Source organism: Tachyglossus aculeatus, chromosome 19, assembly GCF_015852505.1.
Source record: "Tachyglossus aculeatus isolate mTacAcu1 chromosome 19, mTacAcu1.pri, whole genome shotgun sequence".
NCBI lineage: Eukaryota > Metazoa > Chordata > Mammalia > Monotremata > Tachyglossidae > Tachyglossus > Tachyglossus aculeatus.
This window is the reverse complement of record NC_052084.1, coordinates 25,407,739-25,427,521: the sequence shown is the minus strand read 5'-3', so window position 1 is coordinate 25,427,521 and position 19,783 is coordinate 25,407,739. Positions and strand designations below refer to the sequence as shown.

The window sequence follows — 19,783 nt, the reverse complement described above, 5'->3', positions numbered from 1 at the left end:
CTCATTTGTACAGTTCCCTCATTTATGCTATCTATCTATCTATCTATCTATCTATCTGTCATCTATCTATCATCTATCTATCTATAGATATAGATATATATGGTTTATATAAGGTTTATATTAAGGTTCGGAACTGCGTAGACGTGTTCTTCCTTGGGCTAGCCGACCGCTTACGGACCCCGCGCCCTCCCACGCCTTCCACAGCCGATTTGAAAATCCGACGGGTGGGATCCGGCGTGGCTCAGCGGCAAGAGCCCGGGCTTTGGAGTCCGAGGTCACGGGTTCCAATCCCGCCTCCGCCACTCGTCAGCTGGGTGACTTTGGGCCAGTCACTTCACATCTCTTAGATCTCTTAGACTGTGAGCCCCCTGTTGGGTAGGGACCGTCTCTATACGTTGCCAATCTGTACGTCCCAAGCGCTTAGTACAGTGCTCTGCACATAGTAAGCGCTCAGTAAATACGATTGATGATGATGATCTCCGGGCCTCAGTCCCCCCATCTGGAAAATGGGGATGAAGACTGGGAGCCCCCACTGTGGGACAACCCCATCACCTTGTCACCTCCCCGGCGCTTCGAACAGTGCTTTGCACGTAGTAAGCGCTTAATAAATGCCACCATTATTATCATTATTATTATTATCCGCCATCCGAGGAGGGCCCCGGCACTGAGCGCGCTTTTCCCTTGCCACTGCTCGGCAGAAATCGCCTTGCCCGACTTTCCCGACGACGGCTACCCGGAGGTGGCGGAAATGGAGCCGCTCCGGGAGAAGATGGCCGCCTTCGCCAACGAGTGGCAGCAGTTCGAGGTGGCGGTCGCCGAATTTCCCCACGTTCAGACGCTCAACCTGGAAATCGCCGGGAAAACTCCGCGGGACCTGCTTCGGAGCGTGGCGGACGCCATGGAGAGTAAGTCCCGGCCGGCCGGAATTGGGCATTGACCGTTGGAGGGGCCGTGCGGCCTAACGGAGGGAAAGAACCGGGGTACGCGCCGGAGCGGGGACCGGTCGGGCCGTCTGGGGTGCGATGGCTTCTTGCCAGCTTGGCCTTCCCAAGCGCTTAGTACAGTGCCCTGCACACAGTAAGCGCTCCATAAATATGATGGATTGGTGGGTGACCCTGGGCCAGTCACTCGACTTCTCCATTATTCAGTGTCCTCAAGGCTAAAATGGGGATGAAATCCCTCTTCTCCCTCCCACTCCGACGGTAGAAGCGGCGCTCTGCACACTGGAAGCGCTCAATAAATACGATGGATGATTGATTGTTGAGTGACCCTGGGCCAGTCACTTGACTTCTCCGTGCCTCAGTGTCCTCAAGGGTAAAATGGGGATGAAGTACCTCTTCTCCCCCCTACTCAAGACTGTAGAAGCGGCGCTCTGCACACAGGAAGCGCTCAATAAATACGATTGATTGACTGATTGTTGAGTGACCCTGGGCCAGTCACTCGACTTCTCCGTGCCTCAGTGTCCTCAAGGGTAAAATGGGGATGAAATATCTCTTCTCCCTCCTACTCCGACTGTAGAAGTGGTGCTCAGCACACAGGAAGTGCTCAATAAATATGACTGACTGACTGACTGATTGTTGAGTGACCCTGGGCCAGTCACTCGACTTCTCCGTGCCTCAGTGTCCTCAAGGGTAAAATGGGGATGAAGTACCTCTTCTCCCCCCTACTCAAGACTGTAGAAGCGGCGCTCTGCACACAGGAAGCGCTCAATAAATACGATGGATTGATTGATTGATTGATTGTTGGGTGACCCTGGGCCAGTCATTTGACTTCTCCATGCCTCAGTGACCTCAAGGGTAAAATGGGGATGAAATACCTCTTCTCCCTCCTACTCAGACTGTAGAAGCGGCACTCTGCACACAGGACGCGCTCAATAAATATGATTGATTGACTGATTGACTGATTGTTGAGTGACCCTGGGCCAGTCACTCGACTTCTCCATTATTAAGTGTCCTCAAGGGTAAAATGGGGATGAAACACCTCTTCTCCCTCCTACTCAGACCGTAGAAGCGGTGCTCTGCGCACAGTAAGCGCTCAATAAATACGATGGATTGATTGATTGTTGAGTGACCCTGGGCAAGTCGCTCAATAAATACGATAGATGATTGACTGATTGATTATTGGGTGACCCTAGGCCAGTCACTCGACTTCTCCGTGCCTCAGTGTCCTCAAGGGTAAAATGGGGATGAAATACCTCTTCTCCCTCCTACTCAAGACTGTAGAAGCGGCGCTCAGCACACAGTAAGCGCTCAATAAATACAATGTATTGATTGATTGTTGAGTGACCCTGGGCCAGTCACTCGACTTCTCCGTTATTCAGTGTCCTCAAGAGTAAAATGGGGATGAAATCCCTCTTCTCCCTCCTACTCAAGACTGTAGAAGCGGCGCTCAGCACACAGTAAGCGCTCAATAAATACGATGGATTGATTGATTGTTGAGTGACCCTGGGCAAGTCGCTCAATAAATCCGATAGATGATTGACTGATTGATTATTGGGTGACCCTGGGCCAGTCACTCGACTTCTCCGTGCCTCAGTGTCCTCAAGCGTAAAATGGGGATGAAATCCCTCTTCTCCCTCCTACTCAAGACTGTAGAAGCGGCGCTCAGCACACAGTAAGCGCTCAATAAATACAATGTATTGATTGATTGTTGAGTGACCCTGGGCCAGTCACTCGACTTCTCCGTTATTCAGTGTCCTCAAGAGTAAAATGGGGATGAAATTCCTCTTCTCCCTCCTACTCCGACCGTAGGAGCGGCGTGGCCCGGCGGGAAGAGCGCAGGCCTTGGAGTCAGCGGTCATGGGTTCGAATCCCGCCGCTTCTAGCTAAGAAAGTGGGGAGGGGAAAGGAAAACGAACGATGAAGGGTCTCTCCTCCCTCCTACTCCGACTGTAGAAGCGGCGCTCTGCACACAGTAAGCGCTCAATAAATACGATGAATTGATTGATTGTTGGGTGACCCTGGGCCAGTCACTCGACTTCTCTGTGCCTCAGTGTCCTCAAGAGTAAAATGGGGATGAAATACCTGTTATCCCTCCTATTCAGACTGTAGAAGCGGCGCTCAGCACACAGTAAGCGCTCAATAAATACGATGGATTGATTGATTGTTGAGTGACCCTGAGCAAGTCGCTCAATAAATCCGATAGATGATTGACTGATTGATTGTTGAGTGACCCTGGGCCAGTCACTCGACTTCTCCGTGCCTCAGTGTCCTCAGGGGTAAAATGGGGATGAAATACCTCTTCTCCCTCCTACTCAAGACTGTAGAAGCGGCGCTCAGCACACAGTAAGCGCTCAATAAATACAATGTATTGATTGATTGTTGAGTGACCCTGGGCCAGTCACTCGACTTCTCCGTTATTCAGTGTCCTCAAGAGTAAAATGGGGATGAAATCCCTCTTCTCCCTCCTACTCAAGACTGTAGAAGCGGCGCTCAGCACACAGTAAGCGCTCAATAAATACGCTGGATTGATTGATTGTTGAGTGACCCTGGGCAAGTCGCTCAATAAATCCGATAGATGATTGACTGATTGATTATTGGGTGACCCTGGGCCAGTCACTCGACTTCTCCGTGCCTCAGTGTCCTCAGGGGCAAAATGGGGATGAAATCCCTCTTCTCCCTCCTACTCAAGACTGTAGAAGCGGCGCTCAGCACACAGTAAGCGCTCAATAAATACAATGGATTGATTGATTGTTGGGTGACCCTGGGCCAGTCACTCGACTTCTCCGTGCCTCAGTGTCCTCAAGGGTAAAATGGGGATGAAATACCTTTTCTCCCTCCTACTCAAGACTGTAGAAGCGGCGCTCTGCACACGATAAGCGCTCAATCAATCAATCAATCATATTTATTGAGCGCTTACCGTGTGCAGAGCACTGTACTAAGCGCTTGGGAAGTACAAGTTGGCAACATATAGAGACGGTCCCTACCCAACAGTGGGGATTGACTGATTGATGGATTGTTGGGCGACCCTGGGCCAGTCACTCGACTTCTCCGTGCCTCAGTGTCCTCAAGGGTAAAATGGGGATGAAATCCCTCTTCTCCCTCCTACTCCGACTGTAGAAGCGGCGCTCAGCACACAGGAAGCGCTCAATAAATACGATTGATTGATTGATTGTTGGGTGACCCTGGGCCAGTCACTCGACTTCTCCGTTATTCAGTGTCCTCAAGGGTAAAATGGGGATGAAATCCCTCTTCTCCCTCCTACTCCGACTGTAGAAGCGGCGCTCAGCACACAGGAAGCGCTCAATAAATACGATGGATTGACTGATTGACTGATTGTTGAGTGACCCTGGGCCAGTCACTCGACTTCTCCATGCCTCAGTGTCCTCAAGGGTAAAATGGGGATGAAATCCCTCTTCTCCCTCCTACTCCGACTGTAGAAGCGGCGCTCAGCACACAGGAAGCGCTCAATAAATACGATGGATTGACTGATTGACTGATTGTTGAGTGACCCTGGGCCAGTCACTCGACTTCTCCGTGCCTCAGTGTCCTCAAGGGTGAAATGGGGATGAAATACCTGTTATCCCTCCTACTCCGACCGTAGAAGCGGCGTGGCCCGGCGGGCAGAGCGCAGGCCTTGGAGTCAGCGGTCATGGGTTCGAATCCCGCCGCTTCTAGCGAAGAAAGCGGGGAGGGGAAAGGAAAATGAACGATGACGGGTCTCTCCTCCTTCCAGAACCGTTGAAATATGGCGGCTGGGAGGTCGCCGGGGAAGATCTGGACGAGGAGACGGACGATCTGCTGGCCGAAGCCGAGGCCGAGGAGGATGTGGAGGAGGAGGAGGAACGAGAAGACGGGGATGAAGACGTAAGCCCCTCGTTTTCAAGAAGAAGAATAACAATGAGAATAATGACAATAATAGTGATAATAGCAATACCAATAATAAAATAATAACAGTGATGATGATAATAATAACGACAATGACAGTAATAAAATAACAATGGTGATGGTGATAACAATGACAATAAGAAAATAATAGCAATGATGATAATGATAATGGTGGCAGCAATGACGATAAGAAAATAGTAACAATGATGATGATAACAATGATAGCAACAATGACAATAATAGAATGATAACGACGATGATAATGATAACAATGACAATAATAAAATAATAACAATGATGATGATAATGATAGCAGCAATGACAATAATAAAATAATAACGATGATGATAATGATAATGATAACAATGACAATAATAAAATAATAACAATGATGATGATAATGATAGCAGCAATGACAATAATAAAATAATAACGATGATGATAATGATAATGATAACAATGACAATAATAAAATAATAATGATGACGATAATAAAAATAACAATGACAATAATAAAATAATAACGATGATGATAATAATAACGATAACAATGACAATGATAAAATAATAACAATGATGATAATAATAATGATAACTACAATGACAATAATAAAATAATAACAATGATGATAATAATGATAACAATGACAATAATAAAATAATAACGATGATGATAATGATAATGATAACAATGACAATAATAAAATAATAATGATGACGATAATAATAATGATAACAATGACAATAATAAAATAATAACGATGATGATAATAATAACGATAACAATGACAATGATAAAATAATAACAATGATGATAATAATAATGATAACTACAATGACAATAATAAAATAATAACAATGATGATAATAATGATAACAATGACAATAATAAAATAATAACAATGATGATAATAATAATGATAACAGCAATGACAATAATAAAATAATAACAATGATGATAATAATGATGATAACAATGACAATAATAAAATAATAACAATGATGATAATAATAATGATAACAATGACAATAGTAAAATAATAACGATGATAATAATAATGATAACAATGACAATAATGAAATAATAACAATGATGATAATAATAATGATAGCAACAATGACAATAATAAAATAATAACAATGATGATAATGATAATGATAACAATGACAATAATAAAATAATAACAATGATGATAATAATAATGATAGCAACAATGACAATAATAAAATAATAACAATGATGATGATAATAATAATGATAGTAACAATAATGATGATAATAATGATAACGACAATAATAAAATAATAACGATGATGATAGTAATAATGATAACAATGACAATAATAAAATAATAATGATGATAATGATAACAATGACAATAATAAAATAATAACAATGATGATAATAACAATGATAGTAACAATAATGATGATAATAATGATAGCAACAATGACAATAATAAAATAATAACAATGATGATAATAATAATGATAACAATGACGATAATAAAATAATAACAATGATGATCATAATAATGATAACAATAATAATAATAATGGTATTTGTTAAGTGCTTACTAACTAGGTGCCCAGCACTGTTGTAAGCGCTGGGGAGGATACAAGGCGATCGGGTCGGCCCACGGAGGGCCCCCAGTCTTCATCCCCATTTTACAGATGAGATCACTGAGGCCCAGAGATGATAATGATAATGATGGCATTTATTAAGCGCTTACTATGTGCCAAGCACTGTTCTAAGCGCTGGGGAGGTGACCAGGTGATCGGGTCGGCCCACGGGGGGCTCCCAGTCTTCATCCCCATTTGACAGATTCATTCATTCAATCGTATTTATTGAGCTCTTAGTGGGTGCAGAGCACTGTACTAAGCGCTTGGGAAGTACAAATGAGGTCACTGAGGCCCAGAGATAATAATTATTATTATTAGCGGAGACAAGAAAATAAATTGGAAGCGAGGGGGAGGAGCGCTTAACAAATACCATCATCATTATGATTATTATTACTACAGCACATAAGCGCTTAACAAATACAATCATCATTATTATTATTATCACTGCAGCACATAAGCGCTTAACAAATACAATCATCATTATTATTATTATCACTGCAGCACATAAGTGCTTAACAAATACCATCATCATTATTATTATTATTATTATTAGTGGAGACAAGAAAATAAATTGGAAGCGAGGGGGAGTGGCGCTTAACAAATACCATCATCATTATGATTATTATCACTACAGCACATAAGCGCTTAACAAATACAATCATCATTATTATTATTATCACTACAGCACATAAGCGCTTAACAAATACCATCATTATTATTATTATTATTATTATTATTATTATTATTAGTGGAGACAAGAAAATAAATTGGAAGCGAGGGGGAGTGGCGCTTAACAAATACCATCATCATTATTATTATTATCACTACAGCACAGAAGCGCTTAACAAATACCATCATCATTATTATTACTATCACTACAGCACAGAAGCGCTTAACAAATACCATCATCATCATTATTATCATCATTATTATTATTAGCGGAGACTAGAAAAGAAATTGGAAGCAAGGGGGAGCGGCACTTAAATACCATCATCATCATCATCATTATTATTATTATTACTACAGCACATAAGCGCTTAACAAATACCATCATCATTATTATTATTATTATTATTATTATAATTAGCGGAGGCAAGAAAATAAATTGGAAGGAAGGGGGAGCGGCGCTTAACAAATACCATCATTATGATTATTATTACTACAGCACATAAGCGCTTAACAAATACAATCATCATTATTATTATTATCACTATAGCACATAAGTGCTTAACAAATACCATCATCATCATTATTATTAATATTATTATTATTAGTGGAGACAAGAAAATAAATTGGAAGTGAGGGGGAGTGGCACTTAACAAATACCATCATCATTATTATTATTATCACTACATCACATAAGCACTTAAATACCATCATCATCATTATTATCATCATTATTACTATTAGCGGAGACTAGAAAAGAAATTGGAAGCAAGGGGGAGCGGCACTTAAATACCATCATCATCATCATCATTATTATTATTATTACTACAGCACATAAGCGCTTAACAAATACCATCATCATCATTATTATTATTATTATTAGCGGAGACAAGAAAAGAAATTGCAAGCAAGGGGGAGCGGCGCTTAACAAATACCATCATCATCATCATTATTATTATTATCACTGCAGCACAGAAGCGCTTAACAAATACCATCATCATTATTATTATTATCACTACAGCACATAAGCGCTTCACAAATACCATCTTCATTATTGTTATTATTATTAGCGGAGACAAGAAAAGAAATTGGAAGCAAGGGGGAGCGGCACTTAACAAATACCATCATCATCATCATCATTATTATTATTATTATTATTATTAGCGGAGATAAGAAAAGAAATTGGAAGCAAGGGGGAGCGGCGCTTAACAAATACCATCATCATTATTATTATTATTATTATCACTACAACACAGAAGCGCTTAACAAATGCCATCATCATTATTATTATTATCACTACAGCACATAAGCGCTTAACAAATACCATCTTCATTATTGTTATTATTATTAGCGGAGACAAGAAAATAAATTGGAAGCAAGGGGGAGCGGCACTTAACAAATACCATCATCATCATCATTATTATTATTATTATTACTACAGCACATAAGCGCTTAACAAATGCCATCATCATTATTATTATTATTATTATTAGCAGAGACAAGAAAAGAAATTGGAAGCAAGGGGGAGTGGGGCTTAACAAATACCATCATCATCATTATTATTATTATTATTACTACAGAACATAAGCGCTTAACAAATGCCATCATCATTATTATTATTATTATTATTAGCGGAGACAAGAAAAGAAATTGGAAGCAAGGGGGAGCGGCGCTTAGCAAATACCATCATCTTCATTATTATTATTATTATTACTACAGCACATAAGCGCTTAACAAATACCATCATCATTATTATTATTATTATTATTAGCGGAGACAAGAAAAGAAATTGGAAGCGAGGGGGAGCGGCGCTTAACAAATACCATCATCTTCATTATTATTATTATCACTACAGCACATAAGCGCTTCACAAATACCATCATCATTATTGTTATTATTATTAGCGGAGACAAGAAAATAAATTGGAAGCAAGGGGGAGCGGCGCTTAACAAACACCATCATCATTATTATTATTATTATTATTAGCGGAGACAAGAAAAGAAATTGGAAGCAAGGGGGAGCGGTGCTTAACAAATACCATCATCATCATCATCATTATTATTATTATTACTACAGCACATAAGCGCTTAACAAATACCATCATCATTATTATTATTATTATTATTAGCGGAGACAAGAAAAGAAATTGGAAGCAAGGGGGAGCGGCGCTTAACAAATACCATCATCATCATTATTATTATTATTATTACTACAGCACATAAGTGCTTAACAAATGCCATCATTATTATTATTATTATTATTATTATTATTATTATTATTATTATTATTATTATTAGCGGAGACAAGAAAAGAAATTGGAAGCAAGGGGGAGCGGCGCTTAACAAATACCACCATCATCATGATTATTATTGTTATTACTACAGCACATAAGCGCTTAACAAATACCATCATCATCATTATTATTATTATTATTCTTAGCGGAGACAAGAAAAGAAATTGGAAGCAAGGGGGAGCGGCGCTTAACAAATACCATCATCATCATCATTATTATTAGTATTACTACAGCACATAAGCGCTTAACAAATGCCATCATCATCATCATTATTATTATTATTATTATTGTTATCATTATTATTAGCAGAGACAAGAAAATAAATTGGAAGCAAGGGGGAGCGGCGCTTAACAAATACCATCATCATCATCATTATTATTATTATTATTATTACTACAGCACAGAAGCGCTAAACAAATGCCATCATCCTTATTATTATTATTATTATTAGCAGAGACAAGAAAATAAATTGGAAGCAAGGGGGAGCGGCGCTTAACAAATACCAGCATCATCATCACTATTATTATTATTATTACTACAGCACAGAAGCGCTTAACAAATACCATCATCATTATTATTATTATCACTGCAGCACATAAGCACTTAACAAATACCATCATCATCATCATTATTATTATTATTATTATTATTATTATTAGCGGAGACAAGAAAAGAAATTGGAAGCGAGGGGGAGCGGTAGAATTTGAAGATATTTGCCTATATTTGTGAGTGGACGGGGATGGGTGTGAGTACTTAAGTGCCTAGGAGACTTGGACTTCCCAAGCGCTTAGTACAGTGCTCTGCACACAGTAAGCGCTCAATAAATACGATTGATTGATTGATTGATTGATTGATTGAAAGAGCGAAAGTCGCACTTGGGGTCCGAGGGTGGAGAATCAGGAAAGGCCTCCTCAAGGAGATGGAAGCAGCGTGGCGCAGTGGAAAGAGGCCGGGCTTTGGAGTCCGAGGTCATGGGTTCAAATCCCGACACCGCCACTTAGCTGGGTGACTCTGGGCAAGTCACTTCACTTCTCCGGGCCTCAGTGACCTCATCTGGAAAATGGGGATTAAGTCCCCACGGGGGACAACTTGATTACCTTGTATCCACCCCAGTGCTCAGAACAGTGCTTTGCAATCAATCAATCAATCAATCAATTGTATTTATTGAGCGCTTCCTGTGTGCAGAGCACTGTACTAAGCGCTTGGGAAGGACAAGTTGGCAACATCTAGAGACGGTCCCTACCCAACAGCGGGCTCACAGTCTAGAAGGAGACAGAGAACAAAACCAAACATATGAACAAAATAAAATAAATAGAACAGATACGTACAAGTAAAATAAATACGTACATAAATAAATTTGCACATAGTCAGCGCTTAATAAATGCCGTCACTCATTCATTCATTCAATCGTATTTATTGAGCGCTTCCTGTGTGCAGAGCACTGTACTAAGCGCTTGGGAAGTACAAGTTTGGACGGTCCCAACCCAACAGCGGGGCTCACAGTCTAGAAGGGGGAGACAGACAACAAAACAAAACATATTCACAAAATAGAATAAATAGAATAAACACGTACAAATAAAATATTGATAAATACGTACTTATCATTATTATTATTATTATTACTCATTATTAGTAGTAGTATTTGATTTCAGAAGGGCTCCGTAGGCGGGAAAGGCAAACAAAATGGAAGGGCGGAAACACGAGGGCGACGACGGGAGAAGAGGGAAGGAGGCGGAACCGTCGGCAAAACTCCCGGCGGATTCATTTTTCCCGGAACGGAATAATTATAATAATAATGATGATAATGATGGTATTTGTTAAGCGCTTACTATGTGCAAAGCGCCGTTCTAATCCCTAACCAACCTTCGCCTTTCCCGTTTCCCTCCGACCGCCCCTTGACCCTCTTTCCTGAAACTCTGATGCTCCGTCCAGGATGAGGAGAAACTTAAGGAAAAGAGGAGACACCTGGGCGACTCCGGACACTTCTGCCCAGTGAGTCTCAGAGAAGATTTTATCCTCCATCCCGGAATCCCCGACTGTGGCGCCAAGTACCGGGAAAAGACTTACTACTTCGCAAATCCCGAGGCCCGGGAAAAGTTTCTGGAAGATCCGGAGGAGTACGTGGCTCACGGAGAACCTCTCAAGGTGAGAAGAAGCGAAGCCCGCTCCTTATTTTGTGTCGCTAAGCGACAGTCAACGTCATTATTGACAATAATAATTATAATTATAATATATTAATAATAATTAATAATAATATACGAAGTATAGTCCCATTATTAATAATAATAAGAATAATGGTGGCATTTATTAAGCGCTTACTACGTGCAAAGCACCGTTCTAAGCGCTGGGGAGGGTACGAGGCGATCGGGTCGTCCCACGGGGGGCTCACGGCCTTAATCCCCATTTTCCAGATGAGGTCACTGAGGCCCGGAGAAGGGAAGTGACTTGCCCAGGGTCACACGGCTGACAAGTGGTGGAGCCGGGATTTATCTAATGATGGCATTTATTAAGCGCTTACTACGTGCAAAGCACCGTTCTAAGCGCTGGGGAGAGTACGAGGCGATCGGGTCGTCCCACGGGGGGCTCACGGCCTTAATCCCCATTTTCCAGATGAGGTCACTGAGGCCCGGAGAAGTGAAGTGACTTGTCCAGGGTCACACGGCTGACAAGTGGTGGAGCCGGGATTTATCTAATGGTGGCATTTATTAAGCGCTTACTACGTGCAAGGTGATCAGGTGGTCCCACATGGGGCTCCCAGTCTTCCCCCCCATTCTCCAGATGGGATCACTGAGGCCCACAGAAGGGAAGCGCCTTGCCCAAAGTCACCCAGCTGATGAGCGGCCGAGGTGGGATTGGAACCCGTGACCTCTGGCTCCCAAGCCCGGGCTCTTTCCACTGAGCCGCCAGCCGGGTGACCTCCGGTCAGTCGCCCACTTCTCCGGGCCTCGGCTGCCTCATCTGTGAAATGGGAGTGAAACCCGTGAGCCCCCCCCGTAAGCCCGCGTCCGACCTAATAAGCTTGCGTCTACTCCAGCACTGAGAGCGGTGCTTGGCGAAGGAACTCACAATCTAGTGCTCAATCCTATTTATTGAGCGCTTCCTGTGTGCAGAGCACTGGACTAAATTCATTCATTCATTCATTCAATCATATTTATTGAGCGCTTACTGTGTGCGGAGCACTGGACTAAATTCATTCATTCATTCAATCGTATTTATTGAGCGCTTACTGTGTGCGGAGCACTGGACTAAATTCATTCATTCAATCATATTATTCGAGTGCTTACTGTGTGCAGAGCACTGGACTACATTCATTCATTCAGTCGTATTTATTGAGCGCTTACTGTGTGCAGAGCACTGGACTACATTCATTCATTCAGTCGTATTTATTGAGCGCTTACTGTGTGCAGAGCACTGGGCTAAATTCATTCATTCATTCAATCATATTTATTGAGCGCTTACTGTGTGCAGAGCACTGCACTAAATTCATTCATTCATTCATTCAATCATATTTATTGAGCGCTTACTGTGTGCCGAGCACTGTACTAAATTCATTCATTCAATCAATCATATTTATTGAGCGCTTACTGTGTGCCGAGCACTGGACTAAATTCATTCATTCATTCATTCAATCATATTTATTGAGCGCTCACTGTGTGCCGAGCACTGGACTAAATTCATTCATTCATTCAATCATATTTATTGAGCGCTTACTGTGTGCAGAGCACTGCACTAAATTCATTCATTCATTGAATCGTATTTATTGAGCGCTTACTGTGTGCAGAGCACTGGACTAAATTCATTCATTCATTCAATCATATTTATTGAGCTCTTACTGTGTGCCGAGCACTGGACTAAATTCATTCATTCATTCATTCATTCAATCATATTTATTGAGCACTTACTGTGTGCCGAGCACTGGACTAAATTCATTCATTCATTCAATCATATTTATTGAGCGCTTACTGTGTGCCGGGCACTGCACTAAATTCATTCATTCATTCAATCATATTTATTGAGCGCTTACTGTGTGCAGAGCACTGGACTAAGCGCTTGGGAAGTCCAAGTTGGCAACATCCTGATTAGCTTGCGTCTACTCCAGCGCCGAGAGCGGTGCTTGGCGAAGGAACTCACAATCTAGTGCCGTCTGGCAATGTACGCTCATCTTACTCGGTAATAATAATAATAATAATAATAATAATAATAATAATAATGGCATTTATTAAGCGCTTACTATGTGCCAAGCACTGTTCTAAGCGCTGGGGAGGTGACAAGGCGATCAGGTGGTCCCTCGGGGGGCTCCCAGTCTTCATCCCCATTTTCCAGCTGAGGTCGCTGAGGCCCAGAGAAGTGAAGTGACTTCAGTCATATTTATTGAGCGCTTACTGTGTGCGGAGCACTGGACTAAATTCATTCATTCAGTCGTATTCATTGAGCGCTTACTGTATGCGGAGTACTGGGCTAAATTCATTCATTCATTCAACCGTATTTATTGAGCGCTTACTGTGTGCGGAGCACTGGACTAAATTCATTCATTCATTCATTCAATCGTATTTATTGAGCGCTTACGGTGTGCGGAGCACTGGACTAAATTCATTCATTCATTCAATCGTACTTATTGAGCGCTTACTGCGTGCCGAGCACTGGACTAAATTCATTCATTCATTCATTCAATCGTATTTATTGAGTGCTTACTGTGTGCAGAGCACTGGACTAAATTCATTCATTCATTCAATCGTATTTATTGAGCGCTTACTGTGTGCAGAGCACTGGACTAAATTCATTCATTCATTCAATCGTATTTGGGCGCTTACTGTGTGCCGAGCACTGTACTAAATTCATTCATTCAATCATATTTATTTATATATTGATATCATTATATATCATATCATTATATCATTATAATGATATATATAATATATATCAATCATATATATAAATATACATATACATATAATATCATTATTATTATTGCTACCCATGGAACAGAAATGGCTAAAGCCCGGGCCTGGGTGTCGGAATCAAGCGCTCAGTACAGCACCAGGCACTCAGTACAGTGCTCGGCACACCGTGAGCGCTCAATAAATACAACTGAATGAATGAATGAATGAATGATTGAATGAAAGGACCGGAGTTCTAATCCCGGCTCCGCCACTTGTCAGCCGTGTGACCTTGGACGAGTCACTTAGAGAAGCAGCGTGGCTCAGTGGGAAGAGCCCGGGCTTTGGAGTCCGAGGTCACGGGTTCAAATCCTGGCTCCTCCAATTGTCAGCTGGGTGACCTTGGGCAAGTCACTTCGCTTCCCTGAACTGTAAAATGGGGATGAAGACTGTGATCCCTGCCGTGGGACAACCTGATGGCCTTGTCACCTCCCCAGCGCTTAGAACAGTGCTTGGCACATAGTAAGCGCTTAATAAATGCCACTATTATTATTATTATTATTATTATTATTATTATTATTATTATTATTATTATTCTCTGGGCCTCAGTTGCAAAATGGGGATTAAGACCGCGTCCACCCTGATTACCTTCTGTCTGCTCCAGTGACTCGTACGGTGCCTGGCAGACGCTGAGCACCAAGCGCTTAGGACAGTGCTCTGCACACAGTAAGCGCTCAATAAATACGACCGAATGCGTGAAACAAATAAATCGCAGCGTGGCTCAGTGGAAAGAGCAAGGGTTTGGGGGTCAGGGGTCGTGGGTTTGAATCCCGACTCCGCCACATCTGCTGTGTGACCTCGGGCAAGTCACTTAATAATAATAATAATAATAATAATAATAACAATGGCATTTATTAAGCGCTTACTATGTGCAAAGCACTGTTCTAAGTGCACTGTTCTTAACTTCCCTGGGCCTCAGTGACCTCATCTGGAAAATGGGGATGAAGACTGTGAGCCCCACGTGGGACAACCTGATCACCTTGTAACCTCCCCAGCGCTTAGAACAGTGCTTGGCACATAGTAAGCGCTTAATAAATGCCATGATTATTATTATTATTATTTTTTAAAAGTGTGCGGACCTTCTATTTCTTTCCAGATTGCCTTGGAAAATGACCTGAAATGATCTCTAAACGGCCGAGAAATCGATTCCCGTTCTCCTCTCCCCACCCATTCTCCTTTCAGTGTCCTTGGGCAAGGCACTTAATAATTATAATAAAAATAACAATAATAATAATAATAATAATGGCATTTATTAAGCGCTTACTATGTGCAAAGCACTGTTCCAAGCGCACTGTTCTTAACTTCTCTGGGCCTCAGTTCCCTCATCTGGAAAATGGAGATGAAGACTGTGAGCCCCACGTGGGACAATCTGATCGCCTTGTAACCTCCCCAGCGCTTAGAACAGTGCTTGGCACATAGTAAGCGCTTAATAAATGCCATCATTATTATTTTTTTTTTTAAAAAAAGTGCGCGGACCTTCTATTTCTTTCCAGAGTGCATTGGAAAATGAGCCTGAAATGATCTCTAAATGGCCGAGAAATCGATTCCCTTTCTCCTCTCCCCACCCATTCTCCTTTCAGTGTCCTCGGGCAAGGCACTTAATAATAATAATAATAATAATAATAATAATAATAATAACATTTATTAAGTGCTTACTATGTGCAAAGCACTGTTCTAAGCACACTGTTCTTAACTTCTCTGGGCCTCAGTGACCTCATCTGGAAAATGGGGATGAAGACTGTGAGCCCCACGTGGGACGATCTGATTGCCTTGTAACCTCCCCAGCGCTTAGAACAGTGCTTGGCACATAGTAAACGCTTAATAAATGCCATTATTATTATTTTTTTTTTAAAAAAGTGCTCGGACCTTCTATTTCTTTCCAGATTGCCTTGGAAAATGAGCCTGAAATGATCTCTAAACGGCTGAGAAATTGATTCCCGTTCTCCTCTCCCCACCCATTCTCCTTTCAGTGTCCTCTGGCAAGGCACTTAATAATAATAATAACAATAATAATAATAATAATAATGGCATTTATTAAGCGCTTACTATGTGCAAAGCACTGTTCTAACTTCTCTGGGCCTCAGTGACCTCTTCTGGAAAATGGAGATGAAGACTGTGAGCCCCACGTGGGACAATCTGATCGCCTTGTAACCTCCCCAGCGCTTAGAACAGTGCTTGGCACATAGTAAGCGCTTAATAAATGCCATCATTATTATTATTTTTTTTAAAAAAAGTGCGCGGACCTTCTATTTCTTTCCAGAGTGCATTGGAAAATGAGCCTGAAATGATCTCTAAATGGCCGAGAAATCGATTCCCTTTCTCCTCTCCCCACCCATTCTCCTTTCAGTGTCCTCGGGCAAGGCACTTAATAATAATAATAATAATAATAATAATAATAACATTTATTAAGTGCTTACTATGTGCAAAGCACTGTTCTAAGCACACTGTTCTTAACTTCTCTGGGCCTCAGTGACCTCATCTGGAAAATGGGGATGAAGACTGTGAGCCCCACGTGGGACGATCTGATTGCCTTGTAACCTCCCCAGCGCTTAGAACAGTGCTTGGCACATAGTAAACGCTTAATAAATGCCATTATTATTATTTTTTTTTTAAAAAAAGTGCTCGGACCTTCTATTTCTTTCCAGATTGCCTTGGAAAATGAGCCTGAAATGATCTCTAAACGGCCGAGAAATTGATTCCCGTTTTCCTCTCCCCACCCATTCTCCTTTCAGTGTCCTCGGGCAAGGCACTTAATAATAATAATAATAATAATAATAATAATGGCATTTATTAAGCGCTTACTATGTGCAAAGCACTGTTCTTAACTTCTCTGGGCCTCAGTGACCTCATCTGGAAAATGGGGATGAAGACTGTGAGCCCCACGTGGGACCACCTGATCGCCTTGTAACCTCCCTAGCGCTTAGAACGGTGCTTTGCACATAGTAAGCGCTTAATAAACACCATTATTATTATTTTTTTTAAAAAAAAGCACGCAGACCTTCCATTTCTTTCCAGACTGCATTGGAAAACGGGCCTGAAATCGAGAAATCGATTCTCTCCCCACCCATTCTCCTTCCAGTGTCCTCCTTTGAGATTATGCTTCCTGGGCCCCCACGGAGCCGGGAAAACCGTCGGCGGGCGATGGCTGGCGGAGAAACTCGGCCTTTTCCACATCCAGTTTGAGGAATGCCTCCAGGAAAGGGTCATGCCCAAGACGGGAAAGAGAGTCGGGCCCGAATTCGACGAAGAAGCCGAGGAAGACCAGGCCACCGCGCAAGAGCTCGAGGACATTGCGAGTCAGGCAAATTTCAAAATCGACGACAAAAACAAGCCTAAAGAGGTAATAATCCCGGCGTATCGTTTTTAAAACTGGTCCCTTTCGATTTAAGCGGGTTCCTTTTCCCGCCTAAATCGAAAGCGACGGAACAGGCCGGCGGACACGACGCCATTACGTCGCGGAGGAAGATCGCTTTCCGTCCCGCCGAATAATAATAATAATGATGATGGCGTTTATTAAGCGCTTACTATGTGCAAAGCACTGTTCTAAGCGAATGTAATGCCAGTTCACTGTTCTCTATAATCATCATCATAATAATGATGGCGTTCGTTAAGCGCTTTCCGTCCCGCCGAATAATAATAATAATGATGATGATGGCGTTTATTAAGCGCTTACTATGTGCAAAGCACTGTTCTAAGCGAATGTAATGCCAGTTCACTGTTCTCTATCATAATAATAATAATGATGGCGTGCGTTAAGCGCTTTCCGTCCCGCCGAATGATAATAATAATGATGATGGCGTTTATTAAGTGCTTACTAAGTGCAAAGCACTGTTCTAAGCGAATGTAATGCCAGTTCACTGTTCTCTATAATCATAATAATAATAATGATGGCATTTATTAAGCGCTTACTATGTGCAAAGCACTGTTCTAAGCGAATGTAATGCCAGTTCACTGTTCTCTATAATCATCATCATAATAATGATGGCGTTGGTTAAGCGCTTTCCGTCCCGCTGAATAATAATAATAATAATGATGGCATTTATTAAGCGCTTACTATATGCAAAGCACTGTCCTATGCGAATGTAATGCCAGTTCACTGTTCTCTATAATCATAATAATAATAATGATGGCATTTATTAAGCGCTTACTATGTGCAAAGCACTGTCCTAAGCAAATGTAATGCCAGTTCACTGTTCTCTATAATCATCATCATAATAATGATGGCGTTCGTGAAGCGCTTTCCGTCCCGCCGAATAATAATCATAATGATGATGGCGTTTATTAAGCGCTTACTATGTGCAAAGCACTGTTCTAAGCGAATGTAATGCCAGTTCACTGTTCTCTATAATCATAATCATAATAATGATGGCGTGCGTTAAGCGCTTTCCGTCCCGACGAATAATAATAATGATGATGATGGCGTTTATTAAGCGCTTACTATGTGCAAAGCACTGTCCTAAGCGAATGTAATGCCAGTTCACTGTTCTCTATAATCATCATCATAATAATGATGGCGTTCGTTAAGCGCTTTCCGTCCCGCCGAATAATAATAATAATGATGATGGCGTTTATTAAGCGCTTACTATGTGCAAAGCACTGTCCTGAGCGAATGTAATGCCAGTTCACTGTTCTCTATAATCATCATAATAATAATGATGGCATTTATTAAGCGCTTACTATGTGCAAAGCACTGTTCTAAGCGAATGTAATGCCAGTTCACTGTTCTCTATAATCATAATAATAATAATGATGGCGTTTGTGAAGCGCTTTCCGTCCCGCCGAATAATAATAATGATGATGATGGCATTTATTAAGCGCTTACTAAGTGCAAAGCACTGTTCTAAGCGAATGTAATGCCAGTTCACTGTTCTCTATAATCATAATCATAATAATGATGGCGTTCGTTAAGCGCTTTCCGTCCCGCCGAATAATAATAATGATGATGATGGCATTTATTAAGCGCTTACTATGTGCAAAGCACTGTCCTAAGCGAATGTAATGCCAGTTCACTGTTCTCTATAATCATAATAATAATAATAATGGCGTTTGTGAAGCGCTTTCCGTCCCGCCGAATAATAATAATAATGATGATGGCGTTTATTAAGCGCTTACTATGTGCAAAGCACTGTTCTGAGCGAATGTAATGCCAGTTCACTGTTCTCTATAATCATCATCATAATAATGATGGCGTTCGTTAAGCGCTTTCCGTCCCGCCGAATAATAATAATAATGATGATGGCGTTTATTAAGCGCTTACTATGTGCAAAGCACTGTCCTAAGCGAATGTAATGCCAGTTCACTGTTTTCTATAATAATAATATAATAATATAATATAATATATAATAATAATAATAATAATAATAATAACGATGGCATTCATTAAGCGCTTACTACGTGCCAAGGACCGTTCTAAGCGCCGGGGAGGTTCCAAGGCCATC

The 19,783-nt window shown here is 41.4% G+C and overlaps 1 protein-coding gene across 1 annotated transcript in view; it reads left to right on the top strand.

The window, feature by feature from the left end:
* The window catches only part of AK9 (adenylate kinase 9), a 194,364-nt gene that overhangs the window by 102,336 nt on the left and 72,245 nt on the right, over positions 1-19,783 (top strand). Inside the window, exons 20-23 of the mRNA XM_038761300.1 lie at positions 699-905; positions 4,675-4,805; positions 11,341-11,553; positions 17,425-17,685. Coding sequence (XP_038617228.1) covers positions 699-905; positions 4,675-4,805; positions 11,341-11,553; positions 17,425-17,685 — 812 coding nt within the window. The remainder of the gene's footprint in view (positions 1-698; positions 906-4,674; positions 4,806-11,340; positions 11,554-17,424; positions 17,686-19,783) is intronic.